This window comes from Salvelinus namaycush, chromosome 12 (genome assembly GCF_016432855.1).
Source record: "Salvelinus namaycush isolate Seneca chromosome 12, SaNama_1.0, whole genome shotgun sequence".
In the NCBI taxonomy this organism is placed as follows: domain Eukaryota; kingdom Metazoa; phylum Chordata; class Actinopteri; order Salmoniformes; family Salmonidae; genus Salvelinus; species Salvelinus namaycush.
This window is the reverse complement of record NC_052318.1, coordinates 598,902-615,252: the sequence shown is the minus strand read 5'-3', so window position 1 is coordinate 615,252 and position 16,351 is coordinate 598,902. Positions and strand designations below refer to the sequence as shown.

The window sequence follows — 16,351 nt, the reverse complement described above, 5'->3', positions numbered from 1 at the left end:
CCAAGGGAAAATGGCCACCTAAATATGGTCCCCAATCAGAGACAACGATAAACAGCTGCCTCTGATTGGGAACCATAATCAGGCCACCATAGACATACAAACACCCCTAGACATACAAAACCCCTAGACAATAGACAATACAAAACAAGCATACCCACCCTCGTCACACCCTGACCTAACCAAAATAATAAAGAAAATATAGATAACAAAGGGCAAGGCGTGACACAGTCCTTTCTACAGAATTACCTTGGCTCTATCCAAAAGCTCCAGTAAAACCAACTAGGAGGAGGATGCAGCTCATGTCGAAGCAGAATATTCTAGGCCTATCTTGTGTAATGGTATAGCTACTGCACTTAGGGTTGTTTCGGTGACCGTACTACCACCACACAGGCAGCCGTGAATCATGACCGCAGTAAAATTCCATGTGACCGTCACGGTCATCTCCTCTTATGCATTCAGGACATGTGTTGCTAGTACCCAACTTGCAAACTACCATCAGGTAACTAATGGGCCTGGTCCTCAGGAGTCTATTGTCCCTCGAACCCCAGGTAACTAATGGGCCTGGTCCTCAGGAGTCTATTGTCCCTCGAACCCCAGGTAACTAATGGGCCTGGTCCTCAGGAGTCTATTGTCCCTCGAACCCCAGGTAACTAATGGGCCTGGTCCTCAGGAGTCTATTGTCCCTCGAACCCCAGGTAACTAATGGGCCTGGTCCTCAGGAGTCTATTGTCCCTCGAACCCCTCTGACATCAAACATCACATCAAACATCACATCAAACATCACATCAAACATCACATTAAACATCACATCAAACATCACATCAAACATCACATCAAACATCACATCAAACACTTATCATCATTGTGCGTTTAAAACTCAGCTCACTGTGATGATCAATTTTTCAGAACAACAGGTAGTGGAAAACATAGTTGTTGTGAATGTTGTTCTGAGTGCACTATGTACTATGCTTAACAAGGACAGCGCTTTCTAAGGTGATGATTCATTCAAAACACTCGTACTATGGTATGTACTATGGTACTGTGCACTATGTACTATGGTACTGTGCACTATGTACTATGGTACTGTGCACTATGTACTATGGTACTGTGCACTATGTACTATGGTACTGTGCACTATGTACTATGGTACTGTGCACTATGTACTATGGTACTGTGCACTATGTACTATGGTACTGTGCACTATGTACTATGGTACTGTGCACTATGTACTATGGTACTGTGCACTATGTACTATGGTACTGTGCACTATGTACTATGGTACTGTGCACTATGTACTATGGTACTGTGCACTATGTACTATGGTACTGTGCACTATGTACTATGGTACTGTGCACTATGTACTATGTACTATGGTATGTACTATGGTACTGTGCACTATGTACTATGGTACTGTGCACTATGTACTATGGTACTGTGCACTATGTACTATGGTACTGTGCACTATGTACTATGGTACTGTGCACTATGTACTATGGTACTGTGCACTATGTACTATGGTACTGTGCACTATGTACTATGGTACTGTGCACTATGTACTATGGTACTGTGCACTATGTACTATGGTACTGTGCACTATGTACTATGGTACTGTGCACTATGTACTATGGTACTGTGCACTATGTACTATGGTACTGTGCACTATGTACTATGGTACTGTGCACTATGTACTATGGTATGTACTATGGTACTGTGCACTATGTACTATGGTACTGTGCACTATGTACTATGGTACTGTGCACTATGTACTATGGTACTGTGCACTATGTACTATGGTACTGTGCACTATGTACTATGGTATGTACTATGGTACTGTGCACTATGTACTATGGTATGTACTATGGTACTGTGCACTATGTACTATGGTACTGTGCACTATGTACTATGGTATGTACTATGGTACTGTGCACTATGTACTATGGTACTGTGCACTATGTACTATGGTACTGTGCACTATGTACTATGCTTAACAAGGACAGCGCTTTCTAAGGTGATGATTCATTCAAAACACTCGTATGCATATTAGCGCTTATTCATACCGTAGGCCTATATTCCAGCCCAAGCCTGACAAAAACAACCTGAATTATACAATACATAGCCTAATATCACATAGGATATGTGGTGCGGCAGGGTAGCCTAGTGGTTAGAGCATTGGGCTAGTAACTGAAAGGTTGCAAGTTCGAATCCCACAGCTGACAAGGTGAAAATCTGTCGTTCTGCACCTGAACAAGGCAGTTAACCTACTGTTCCTAGGCCGTCATTAAAAATGTGTTCTTAACTGACTTAGTAGTAAAATAAAAGGTATAATATAATAAAATAAAAATAGTACGCATGGTAGTAAAACATAAAACTGATATAAGTACATAATTGGTCTAGCCTATACTCCAGAATTAAACACATAATATTGAGTGTACTGTATTATTATGCATGCTGGGTTACTTATGCTATGCTCCAAAATGTATTTCCATGAGTCTGGGAGAGAACTTATAGGCCTGGGTAATGCTGTTGGTTCATTGATTGTGCAGGGCAGTTTACAGGGTTAGCCTACAATTATTGTGAATTTGTATTTGCTTTTGAATAGCCAAGTAATAGGGATTTTTAAAATGTTCATAATTAATAGAAAAAATTAGCTTTAGCTACAGAATATCTCACTACTGTGTGTTTCCATCTCCTCCTCTCTTTCCTTGATTTCTTTCTCCAGCGCGCAGAGAGAGGGGCTGTCAACATTTTAGTGAAATATGTTTTGTTGTAAAAACATGTTACTATCGATATTCCCGAACAGATTTCACTCAGTTTCCCAAAGGGTGGTGCGGTCTGCACAACGCATCACCAGGGGAAAACTACCTGCCCTCCAGGACACCTACACCACCCGATGTCACAGGAAGGCCAAAAAGATCATTAAGGACAACAACCACCCGAGCCACTGCCTGTTCACCCCGCTATCATCCAGAAGGCGAGGTCGGTACATCAGACTGCTAAACAGCCTTCACTAACACAGAGAGGATGCTGCCTATATACACAGACTTTAAATCAAAGGCCACTTTAATAAATGGATCACTAGTCACTTTAATCATGTTTACATGTCTGGCATTACTCATCTCATATGTATATACTGTATTCCATACTATTCTACAGTATCTTAGTCACTTTAATCATGTTTACATGTCTGGCATTACTCATTACTGCACTGTGGAGAGCTGAGTGCACCGTGGAGAGCTGAGTGCACCGTGGAGAGCTGAGTGCACCGTGGAGAGCTGAGTGCACCGTGGAGAGCTGGGTGCACCGTGGAGAGCTGGGTGCACCGTGGAGAGCTGAGTGCACCGTGGAGAGCTGAGTGCACCGTGGAGAGCTGAGTGCACCGTGGAGAGCTGAGTGCACCGTGGAGAGCTGAGTGCACCGTGGAGAGCTGAGTGCACTCTGTGGAGAGCTGAGTGCACTCTGTGGAGAGCTGAGTGCACTCTGTGGAGAGCTGAGTGCACTCTGTGGAGAGCTGAGTGCACTCTGTGGAGAGCTGAGTGCACTCTGTGGAGAGCTGAGTGTACTCTGTGGAGAGCTGAGTGTACTCTGTGGAGAGCTGAGTGTACTCTGTGGAGAGCTGAGTGTACTCTGTGGAGAGCTGAGTGTACTCTGTGGAGAGCTGAGTGCACTCTGTGGAGAGCTGAGTGCACTCTGTGGAGAGCTGAGTGCACTCTGTGGAGAGCTGAGTTGGGTCAATGATAAGTCATTGTCTCAACATAGCTTTATAATGCTGTGAAATGTTTAGGGTTAGGGTTACCTCTCATACGCTAATATAGCGTATGAGAGGTCATACAATATGTTTTGTAGTGATTCCTATGTTGTTGATGTAAATAATATTTGTTGGTTCGTGGTGTGTAACCCTTAGTAAACATATTTTTTCCCTTAGTAAACATCTGGGGAAAAATGGTGTTTGACCAGATATAATGCTATTTTACAGTAAACAAATTGACAATAGACTTTCAGCACACTTATAGGGAGGGACATTCAACAACCACAGCACTTACACAAATGAATTATGATTGACTGAGAGAAATTGATAAGATTGTGGGGGCTGTTAGATTTCAGTGCGGCTTTTGACATTATCGATCATAGTCTGCTGCTGGCAAAACGTGTTATGGCTTTACGCCCCCTGCTATATTGTGTTATGGCTTTACGCCCCCTGCTATATTGTGTTATGGCTTTACGCCCCCTGCTATATTGTGTTATGGCTTTACACCCCCTGCTATAATGTGTTATGGCTTTACACCCCCTGCTATATTGTGTTATGGCTTTACACCCCCTGCTATATTGTGTTATGGCTTTACGCCCCCTGCTATATTGTGTTATGGCTTTACACCCCCTGCTATATTGTGTTATGGCTTTACACCCCCTGCTATATTGTGTTATGGCTTTACACCCCCTGCTATAATGTGTTATGGCTTTACACCCCCTGCTATATTGTGTTATGGCTTTACACCCCCTGCTATAATGTGTTATGGCTTTACACCCCCTGCTATAATGTGTTATGGCTTTACACCCCCTGCTATATTGTGTTATGGCTTTACACCCCCTGCTATAATGTGTTATGGCTTTACACCCCCTGCTATAATGTGTTATGGCTTTACACCCCCTGCTATATTGTGTTATGGCTTTACACCCCCTGCTATAATGTGTTATGGCTTTACACCCCCTGCTATATTGTGTTATGGCTTTACACCCCCTGCTATATTGTGTTATGGCTTTACACCCCCTGCTATATTGTGTTATGGCTTTACACCCCCTGCTATAATGTGTTATGGCTTTACACCCCCTGCTATAATGTGTTATGGCTTTACACCCCCTGCTATAATGTGTTATGGCTTTACACCCCCTGCTATAATGTGTTATGGCTTTACACCCCCTGCTATATTGTGGATAAAGAGTTACCTGTCTAACAGAACACAGAGGGTGTTCTTTAATGGAAGCCTCTCCAACATAATCCAGGTAGAATCAGGAATTCCCCAGGGCAGCTGTCTAGGCCCCTTACTTTTTAAAATCTTTACTAACGACATGCCACTGGCTTTGAGTAAAGCCAGTGTGTCTATGTATGTGGATGACTCAACACTATACACGTCAGCTACTACAGCGACTGAAATGACTGCAACATCTAACAAAGAGCTGCAGTGGCAAGGACTAGGTTTGTCCTAAATATTTCAAAAACTAAAAGAATTGTATCTGGGACAAATCTATCACTAAACCCAAAACCTCAACTAAATCTTGTAATAGATAATGTGGCAATTGAGCAAGTTGAGGTGACTAAACTGCTTGGAGTAACCCTGGATTGTAAACTGTCATGGTCAAAACATATTGATACAACAGTAGCTAAGATGGGGAGAAGACATGCCACCAGAGGTCTGTTTAAACGACTAGCACACAACTCAGACACCCATACATACCCCACAAGACATGCCACCAGAGGTCTGTTTGAACTACTGGCACACAGCTCAGACACTCCTGCATACCTCACAATACATGCCACCAGAGGTCTCTTCACAATCCCCAAGTCCAGAACAGACTATGGGAGGTACACAGTACTACATAGAGCCATGACTACATGTAACTCTATTCCACAGTACTACATAGAGCCATGACTACATGGAACTCTATTCCACAGTACTACATAGAGCCATGACTACATGGAACTCTATTCCACAGTACTACATAGAGCCATGACTACATGGAACTCTATTCCACAGTACTACATAGAGCCATGACTACATGGAACTCTATTCCACAGTACTACATAGAGCCATGACTACATGGAACTCTATTCCACAGTACTACATAGAGCCATGACTACATGGAACTCTATTCCACAGTACTACACAGAGCCATGACTACATGGAACTCTATTCCACAGTACTACATAGAGCCATGACTACATGGAACTCTATTCCACAGTACTACATAGAGCCATGACTACATGGAACTCTATTCCACAGTACTACATAGAGCCATGACTATATGGAACTCTATTCCACAGTACTACATAGAGCCATGACTACATGGAACTCTATTCCACAGTACTACATAGAGCCATGACTACATGGAACTCTATTCCACAGTACTACATAGAGCCATGACTACATGGGACTCTATTCCACAGTACTACATAGAGCCATGACTACATGGAACTCTATTCCACAGTACTACATAGAGCCATGACTACATGGGACTCTATTCCACAGTACTACATAGAGCCATGACTATATGGAACTCTATTCCACAGTACTACATAGAGCCATGACTACATGGAACTCTATTCCACAGTACTACATAGAGCCATGACTACATGGAACTCTATTCCACAGTACTACATAGAGCCATGACTACATGGGACTCTATTCCACAGTACTACATAGAGCCATGACTACATGGAACTCTATTCCACAGTACTACATAGAGCCATGACTACATGGGACTCTATTCCACAGTACTACATAGAGCCATGACTACATGGAACTCTATTCCACATCAGATAACTGATGCAGCAGTAGAATCAGATTTTTTTTAAACTGGTAAAAAACACCTTATGGAACAGCGGGACTGTGAAGCAAGACACACATAGGCACAGACACACGATAACATACGCGCTATACACACGTACACATGGATTTTGTGTTGTAGATATGTGGGTGTGGAGTGTGGGCCTGAGGGCCAACAATGTGTTGTGAATTCTTTAATGAATGTTTTGTGATGTTTAAAAAAATGTATAACTGCCTTAATTTGAGTCTTGTTAGCATCTAATGGGGATCCATAACAAACAGAAACAATATGGCTGCCATATTGGACACATTGCTGTAGTGTAATCCTTACCAGACCTTGTTGCTGGTTGGGATCCTGTCGGGGTCATGTGGGGAGGATTAGGGTTAACCAGACCTTGTTGGTTGTGATCGTGTCGGGGTCATGTGGGGAGGATTAGGGTTAACCAGACCTTGTTGGTTGTGATCGTGTCGGGGTCATGTGGGGAGGATTAGGGTTAACCAGACCTTGTTGGTTGTGATCGTGTCGGGGTCATGTGGGGAGGATTAGGGTTAACCAGACCTTGTTGGTTGTGATCGTGTCGGGGTCATGCGGGGAGAATTAGGGTTAACCAGACCTTGTTGGTTGTGATCGTGTCGGGGTCATGTGGGGAGAATTAGGGTTAACCAGACCTTGTTGGTTGTGATCGTGTCGGGGTCATGTGGGGAGAATTAGGGTTAACCAGACCTTGTTGGTTGTGATCGTGTCGGGGTCATGTGGGGAGAATTAGGGTTAACCAGACCTTGTTGGTTGTGATCGTGTCGGGGTCATGCGGGGAGAATTAGAAACAGACCTTGTTGTTGGTTCTGTTGCGGTCGCGTGGGGAGATGTGTGGTCATGTTGGGTAGCAGTGTGGTCCCAGCGAAGCGGTCGGCAGCGTTCAAGACCAGCAGACACAGAAAGATGGAGAAGGAGGAAGCGTGGGCCACGAACTTCATGAAGGGACTTCTCATCACCCTCCCTACCTGTGGGAGACAGGTAACCACCAGTAGTTTAACAGCTGTAGGGTGTAGTGTGCCTAGTGGAGTGTGTAAGGTACCTACCCTACTGCAGGGGGCCACCAGGTAAGCCACAGCTAGTCCAGGTAGTCCAACAGCCACTCCCAGGACCACCAGTAGTTTAACAGCTGTAGTCTGCTGTCTCAGACCTGGTAGGTTCTCATACCAGATAGACAACAACTGCTGTTGACAGTTAGGATGGGCTACAAACTGGAGAGAGGAAGGGAGTTAAATTAGACAGATATCCATACGCGCGCGTGTGTGTGTGTGTGTGTGTGTGTGTGTGTGTGTGTGTGTGTGTGTGTGTGTGTGTGTGTGTGTGTGTGTGTGTGTGTGTGTGTGTGTGTGTGTGTGTGTGTGTGTGTGTGTGTGTGTGTGTGTGTGTGTGTGTGTACTGACCTTCTTGAGTTCATATTTGATGGCCAGTTTGAGTCTCGTGAGCGAGGGTCGGCCAGGTGGATGGTACGTCTCCTCTGAGTCAGTATCTCCACTCAGTATAGCCTCCACCTCCTCAGTGCTGCGACAGAGATCCAACAGACCTACCACATAGTCTTTACACTGCCCAGACAGACGCCGGTAGTCATTCTACAGGGGAGAGAGGGAGGGAGGGAGGGAGGTAGAGGTAGGGAGGTAGAGAGAGAGAGGTAGAGAGATAGAGAGGTAGAGAGATAGAGGTAGAGAGATAGAGGTAGAGAGATAGAGGTAGAGAGATAGAGGTAGAGAGATAGAGGTAGAGAGAGAGAGGTAGAGAGAGAGAGAGAGAGAGAGAGAGAGAGAGAGAGAGAGAGAGAGAGAGAGAGAGAGGTAGAGAGGTAGAGAGGTAGAGAGAGAGAGAGGTAGAGAGGTAGAGAGAGAGAGAGAGAGAGAGAGAGAGAGAGAGAGAGAGAGAGAGAGAGAGAGAGAGAGAGGGAGAGAGAGAGAGGGAGAGAGAGAGAGAGAGAGAGAGAGAGAGAGAGCGAGAGAGAGAGAGGTAGAGAGAGAGAGAGAGAGAGAGAGAGAGAGAGAGAGAGAGAGAGAGAGAGGTAGAGAGGTAGAGAGGTAGAGAGGTAGAGAGAGAGAGAGAGAGAGAGAGAGAGAGAGAGATAGTGAGAGATAGTGAGAGAGAGAGAGAGAGAGAGAGTTGGGGGAGGGAGGGTGGAGAGAAAGAGAGGGAGACATTAATGCCGTTTATGCAAGTTCTTTCACTTGTCTGTGCATAATTATATGTGTGCATGTGTGTGTGGTATGTACATTTGTACCTTCATAAATGCATGGTTGTGTGTATAGCACACAGGTGTGTATAGTGACCCGTGTGTGCCTGTGTGCGTGCTCCTCTGTGTGCACCTTAAACTCCTTCTCAATGTTGGCCAGGACAGCTAACTCGTTACTGAGCTCCAGGGCGGCTAATACTGGATCCTCATTGGACAGCGAGAGGTAGGCGGGGCTAGCCAGGCCACGGTAGGCGTTAATCCTGGACCGTGAGTGGCTGAAGGAGTCAAATTGCTGCTGGTAGTTGCACGAATCACAGCAACAGAAGTAGTCGTGGGGCGGGTCTATACGGGCTCCTTTACCCAATAGGTTGTGGACAATCTCATATTCATGACAATGAGCTGCAAGAATCACTGGAGTCACATCATGGGAGAAACTATAGAGAGAGACAAAGAGAGAGACAGTATCAATGAATTGGCGAGGGCACTAGAACAGTCTGCAGCACCTGGCCTCACCCTACTAGAATCTGAAGTCAAATGACTCCTGTTTGCTGATGATCTGGTGCTTCTGTCCCCAACCAAGGAGGGCCTACAGCAGCACCTAGATCTTCTGCACAGATTCTGTCAGACCTGGGCCCTGACAGTATATCTCAGTAAGACAAAGAAAATGCTGGTCCAGTTGCCAGGACCACAAATACAAATTTAAATCTAGACATCTCTACCCTAGAGCACACAAACTATACATACCTTGGCCTAAACATCAGTGTCACAGCTAACATCCACAAAGCTGTGAACGATGTGAGAGACAAGACGGGCCCAATATACCATCAAAAGGAACAGAAAATTCGACACACCAATTAGGATCTGGCTAGAAAATACTTCTGGTTGTGAGGTCTGGGGTCATCAACCAAAAATTCACAAAATGGGACAAATACCAAATTGAGACTCTGCATGCAGAATTCTGCAAAAATATCAGTGCACAACGTAAAACACCAAATAATGCATGTATAGCAGAATTAGGCCGATACCCACTAATTGTCAAAATCCAGAAAAGAGACATTAAATTCTACAACCACCTAAAAGGAAGTGATTCCCCAAACCTTCCATAACAAAGCCATCACCTACAGAGAGATGAACCTGGAGAAGAGTCCCCTAAGCAAGCTGGTCCTGTGGCTCTGTTAACACAACACACCCCACAGAGCCATCACCTACAGAGAGATGAACCTGGAGAAGAGTCCCCTAAGCAAGCTGGTCCTGTGGCTCTGTTAACACAACAGACCCCACAGAGCCATCACCTACAGAGAGATGAACATGGAGAAGAGTCCCCTAAGCAAGCTGGTCCTGGGGCTCTGTTAACACAACAGACACCACAGAGCAACACAATTAGACCCAACAAAATCATTGGAAAACCAAAAGATAATTACTTGACACATTTGAAAGAATTAACAAAAAAACAGAGCAAACTAGAATGATATTTGGCACTAAACAGAGAGTACACAGTGGCAGAATATCTGACCACTGTTAGTGACTCAAACTTAAGGAAAGCTTTGACTACAGTTGAAGTCGGAAGTTTACATACACCTTAGCCAAATACATTTAAAAACTCAGTTTTTCACAATTCCTGGCATTAAATCCCAGTAAAAATTCCCTGTTTTAGGTCAGTTAGGATCAGCACTTTATTTTAAGAATGTGAAATGTCAGAATAATAGTAGAGAGAATGATTTACTTCAGCTTTAACTTCTTTCATCAAATTCCCAGTGGGTCAGAAGTTTACATAAACTCAATTTGTTAGCATTGCCTTTAAATTGTTTAACTTGGGTCAAACTTTTCAGGTAGCCTTCCACAAGCTTCCCACAATAAGTTGGGTGAATTTCGAGTTGGGTCACCCAATAATATGGTCACCCAATAAGTTGGGTGACCATTCCTCCTGACAGAGCTGGTGTAACTGAGTCAGGTTTGTAGGCCTCCTTACTCGCACACACTTTTTCAGTTCTGCCCACAAATGTTCTATAGGATTGAGGTCAGGGCTTTGTGATGGCCACTCCAATACATTGACTTTGTTGTCCTTAAGCCATTTTGCCACAACTTTGGAAGTATGCTTGGGGTCATTGTTCATTTGGAAGACCCATTTGCAACCAAGCTTTAACTTCCTGACATTTTCCTCCCTCATGCCATCTATTTTGTGAAGTGCACCAGTCCCTCCTGCAGCAAAGCACACCCACAACATGATGCTGCCACCCCCGTGCTTCACGGTTGGGATGGTGTTCTATGGCTTGCAAGCCTCACCCTTTTTCCTACAAACATAACGATGGTCATTATGGCCAAACAGTTCTATTTTTGTTTCATCAGACCAGAGGACATTTCTCCAAAAAGTACGATCTTTGGCCCCATGTGCAGCTGCAAACCGTAGTCTGGCTTTTTTATGGCAGTTTTTGGAGCAGTGGCTTCTTCCTTGCTGAGCGGCCTTTCAGGTTATGTCGATATAGGACTCGTTTTACTGTGGATATAGATACTTTTGTACCTGTTACCGCCAGCATTTTCACAAGGTCCTTTGCTGTTGTTCTGGGATTGATTTGCCCTTTTCACACCAAAGTACGTTCATCTCTAGGAGACAGAACGTAGAGCGCCAAGTATCGGACCAAAAGGCTCCTTAACAACTTCTACCCCCAAGCCATAAGATTTGCTGAACAACTAATCAAATGGTCACCGGACTATTACTCCCCTCCATTTGTGAAGGCGCACACACTGCCTGTGTGAGTGGACCATTTCAGTTTGTCAGTGATGTGTACGCTGAGAAACTTGAAGCTTTCCACCTTCTACGCTGCCGGCTCAGGTGGTTGTTGTCCTTAATTATCTTTTTGCCTTCCTGTGACATCGGGTGCTGTAGGTGTCCTGGAGGGCAGGTAGTTTGCCCCCGGTGATGCGTTGTGCAGACCTCACCACCCTCTGGAGAGCCTTGCAGTTGTGGGCGGTGCAGTTTCCGTACCAGGCGGTGATACAGCCAGACAGGATGCTCTCGAATGTGCGTCTGTATGACAAACCAAATTCCTTCAACCTCCTGAGGTTGAAGAGGCGCTATTGCGCCTTCTTCACCACACTGTCTGTGTGGGGGGACCATTTCAGTTTGTCTGTGATGTGTACTCAGAGGAACTTAAAACTTTCCACCTTCTCCACTAATGTCCCGTCAATGTGGATAGGGGGGTGCTCCCTCTGCTGTTCCCTGGAGTCCACGATCATCTCCTTTGTTTTGTTGACGTTGAGTGAGAGGTTATTTTCCCTGCACTGCACTCCCAGAGCCCTCACCTCCTCCCTGTAGGCTGTCTCATCATTGTTGGTAATCAAGCCTACTACTGTTGTGTCTTCTGCAAACTTGATGATTGAGTTGGAGGCGTGCTTGGCCACGCAGTCATGGGTGAACAGGGAGTACAGGAGGTGACTAAGTACACGTCCTTGTGGGGCCCCAGTGTTGAGGATCAGCGGGGTGGAGATGTTGTTACCTAACTTCACCACCTGGGGGGGCGGCCCGTCAGGAAGTCCAGAACTCAGTTGCACAGGGAGGGGTTGAGATCCAGGGTCTCCCAGACCCAGCTTGATGATGAGCTTGGAGGGGACTATGGTGTTAAATGCTGAGCTGTAGTCAATGAACAGCATTCTTACATAGGTATTCCTCTTGTCTAGATGGGATAGGGCAGTTTTCGGTGTGATGGCGATTGCATCGTCCGTGGATCTATTGGGGCGGTAAGCAAATTAAAGTGGTAAGGTAGATGTGACAGGATCACTAGTCTCTCAAAGAACTTCATGATGACAGAAGTGAGTGCTACAGGGCGATAGTCATTTAGTACTTTCTTGGGTACAGGAACAATGGTGGCCATCTAGAAGCATGTTTGGACAGCCGACTGGGATAGGGAGAGATTGAATATATCTGTAAACACATCAGTCAGCTGGTCTTTGCATGCTCTGAGGACGCGGCTAGGGATGCCGTCAGGGCCAACAGCCTTGCAAGGGTTGACACGTTTAAATGTCTTACTCACATCGGCCACGGAGAAGAAGAACCCACAGTCCTTGGTAGCGAGTTGCATTGGTGGCACGGTGTTATCCTGAAAGCGGGCAAAGAAGGTTTTTAGCTTGTCTGGAAGCAAGATGTCGGTGTCCGCGACATGGCTGGTTTTCCTTTTGTAGTCTGTGATTATCTGTAGACCCTACCACATACGTCTCATGTCTCAGCCGTGGAATTGCGACTCCATTTGATCACTGTGATGACGTTTTGCCTGTTTGATTGCCTTGCGTAGGGAATAACTACACTGTTTGTATTCTGCCATATTCCCAGTCACCTTGCCATGGTTAAATGCGGTGGTTCGTGCTTTCAGTCCCGCACGAATGCTGCCATCTATCCACAGTTTATGGTTAGGGTAGGTTTTAATAGTCACAGTGGGTACAACATCTCCTATACACTTCCCGATAAACTCAGGTCACCGAATCAGTGTATTCGTGAATGCTATTCTCAGAAGCTACCCGGAACATTTCCTAGTCCACGTGATCAAAACAATCATGAAGCGTGGATTCCGATTGGTCAGACCAGCATTGAATAGTCCTTAGCACGGGTACTTCCTGTTTGAGTTTCTGCCTATAGGAAGGGAGGAGCAAAATGGAGTCGTGATCAGATTTGCCCGAAAGAAGGGCCTTGTAAGCATCCCGGAAGTTGGAGTAACAGTGGTTGAGTGTTTTGGCAGCGCGAGTACTACAGTCTGGCGGTGGAGGGCCTTATAGGAAGTTGGAGTAGCAGTGGTCGAGTGTTTTGGCAGCGCGAGTCGATATGTTGATAGAACTTCAGCAGCCTTTTCCTCATATTTGCTTTGTTAAAATCCTCAGCTACAATAAATGCAGCGGATATGTCGTTTCCTGTTTGCATAAAGTCCAGTGAAGTGCTTTGAGGGCCGTCATGGTATCAGCTTGAGGGGGGGGGGGGTGTACACGGCCGTGGCTATAACCGATGAGAACTCTCTTGGGAGATAATACAGCATTTGATTGTGAGGTATTCTAGATCAGGTGAACGAAAGGACTTGAGTTCCTGTATGTTATCACAATTACACCATGAGCCGTTAATCATGAAACATGCACCCCTGTCCTTCTTATTACCAGAGAGATATTTATTCCTTTCTGCGCAAAGAACTGAGAATCCAGCTGAACATTATATTCCGAGGGAGCCATGTCTCCCTCGGAATATAAGAGTATGTTACATTCCCTGATGTCTCTCTGGAAAGAAACCCTGAGCTCGTCAACTTTATTATCCAGAGACTGAACATTAGCGAGTAATGTACTCCTAAATCAGACTAGAACCCCACTCCGAGTACCTCTCCTTCGCCGGCGTTGTTTTGGGTCGGCTTCTGGAATCATTTCAATTGCCCTGTGGGTTGCAAACAAAGGATCTGCTTCAGAAAAGTCATCCCTGGTCGTGATGCTGGTGTCGTGATGCTGATGTCGTGATGCTGGTGTCGTGATGCGGGTGTCGTGATGCTGGTGTCGGGATGCTGGTGTCGTGATGCTGGTGTGAAACGCTCTGAAGTTACGAACAAACAATCTGATCAGTTGCAGTCACCAACGCTCTGGATAACATAACAGTCTAACCAGCTCTGCTAGGGCGAGTAATGTTCAGTGAGCTGTTCTGTAATTTGTGTCTGGAAGTAGTTAGCAAGTTAGCTTGGGTGCTTGACTGGTGTTAGTACAGAATGCTGGGATCAACCCTTAAAGAGATGGGTGGGGCTAAAGCTTAAGAGGGTGTGAACAATGCTGAATGGGTGTAGACAAAGAAGGACTCTCCAATCTTTCTCTGAGCAGCTAACCGATCGCTGCACCTGTACATAGCCCATCTGTAAATAGCCCATCCAATCTACCTACCTCATCCCCATATTGTTTTTATTTACTTTTCTGCTCTTTTGCACACCAGTATTTCTACTTGCACATCATCATCTGCTCATCTATCACTCCAGTGTTAATCTGCTCAATTGTAATTATTTCGCTACTATGGCCTATTTGTTGTCTTACCTCCTCACTCCATTTGCACACACTGTATATAGACTTTTCTTTTTTCTATTGTGTTATTGACTGTACGCTTGTTTATTCCATATGTAACTCTGTGTTGTTGTTTGTGTCGCACTGCTTTGCTTTATCTTGGCCAGGTCGCAGTTGTAAATGAGAACTTGTTCTCAACTGGCCTACCTGGTTAAAGGTGAAATAAAAACTGTAGTAAAAATAGTAGTACCAAAACATTCAAATGCCATTTTCTCAAAAGTGAGTTTACAAGTTTATCGACTTTCAAAGCATAATTACTTTCCCATTGTTCCTCAACTGTAGTGTTGATCTACCATTTTGTAGCTCTGAGTCTCTACTTTTAACCAATGTAAAAAACACAATTTCAAATGTTGCTACATAAGACGAATCGAGCCGGTCGGTCACATATGACATTTGAAATGTCTTTATTCTTTTGGAATTTTTTTAAAATTATTGTTGATTTCAGTTTTGTTATCTATTTCACTTGCTTTGGCAATGAAACATGTTTCTCTTGCAAATAAAGCACATTAAATTGAATTGATAGAGACACACTGTACACATACACTGAGTGTACAAAACATTAAGAACACCTTCTCTTTCCATGACAGAGTGACCAGGTGAAAGCTATGATCCCTTAGTGATTATAAATCCATTGTGGAACGCTTTTAAAAACACCTTGTGTGTCGAAAGCCCCAACAAATTGAGGCTGTTCTGAGGTCAATATTAGGAAAGTTTTCTGAATGTTTTGTACACTCAGTGTTAGCTGCTAGAATTGTTTATTTTATTTTTTATTTAACTAGGCAAGTCAGTTAAGAACAAATTCTTATTTACAATGACGGCCTAGGAACAGTGGGTTAACTGCCTTGTTCGGGGGCAGAATGACAGATTTTTACCTTGTCAGCTCGGGGATTGATCTTGCAACCTTTTGGTTACTGGCCCAACGCTAGGCCTAGAATCGCATCACGGGAGAAACTAGAGAGAGAGAGACATACACGTACATAGACACACACACAAAAACACACAGACAGACGCACTTTATATATACACACACACACACCCCTCTCACCGTGTCCCATCCTCATCATAAGCGTAGAAGTCATCCAACATGTCCACCTGGGCAGGGCTTGCTGTCAGGCGCTTCGCGTCACTGAACGACTGGTGGCCTAGCAACGCCTCCGTTATACGCACATAACCCTTACCTAGGATACACACACAGTAATGGAGTAAGTGTATCTCTCTCTCTTTCTATCTATCAATCATCAATCAATCAATCACTCACTGATGGCCAGTAGCAGAGCGTCTCCCACCCTGGATAGCTCCACTCTCCCAAGCAGCAGCTCAGTCACCTCTAGATGCTCATTGGCCACCGCCAGCTGCAATGCATTCTGGCCCATGTAGTCTACTGCGTTCACGTTGAGACTGGGCATGTGTAGGACCATGCGTCGCACCTCGTGGGAGAAATAAATACTGGTTAAAAAACAGCGATATAACACACTGTGGTGAATTAAAGCCTGGTCCTAATGTTTGAAACAGATACACAAT

The 16,351-nt window shown here is 44.9% G+C and overlaps 1 protein-coding gene across 1 annotated transcript in view; it reads right to left on the bottom strand.

Moving 5' to 3' along the window:
* Positions 1 to 16,351, bottom strand: part of LOC120056726 (short transient receptor potential channel 6-like) — an 82,785-nt gene that overhangs the window by 50,976 nt on the left and 15,458 nt on the right. Inside the window, exons 3-8 of the mRNA XM_039004931.1 lie at positions 16,089 to 16,257; positions 15,876 to 16,008; positions 8,898 to 9,198; positions 7,974 to 8,159; positions 7,620 to 7,784; positions 7,400 to 7,541 (exon numbers count right to left, since the gene is read on the bottom strand). Of these exons, the coding sequence (XP_038860859.1) occupies positions 7,400 to 7,541; positions 7,620 to 7,784; positions 7,974 to 8,159; positions 8,898 to 9,198; positions 15,876 to 16,008; positions 16,089 to 16,257 (1,096 nt within the window). The remainder of the gene's footprint in view (positions 1 to 7,399; positions 7,542 to 7,619; positions 7,785 to 7,973; positions 8,160 to 8,897; positions 9,199 to 15,875; positions 16,009 to 16,088; positions 16,258 to 16,351) is intronic.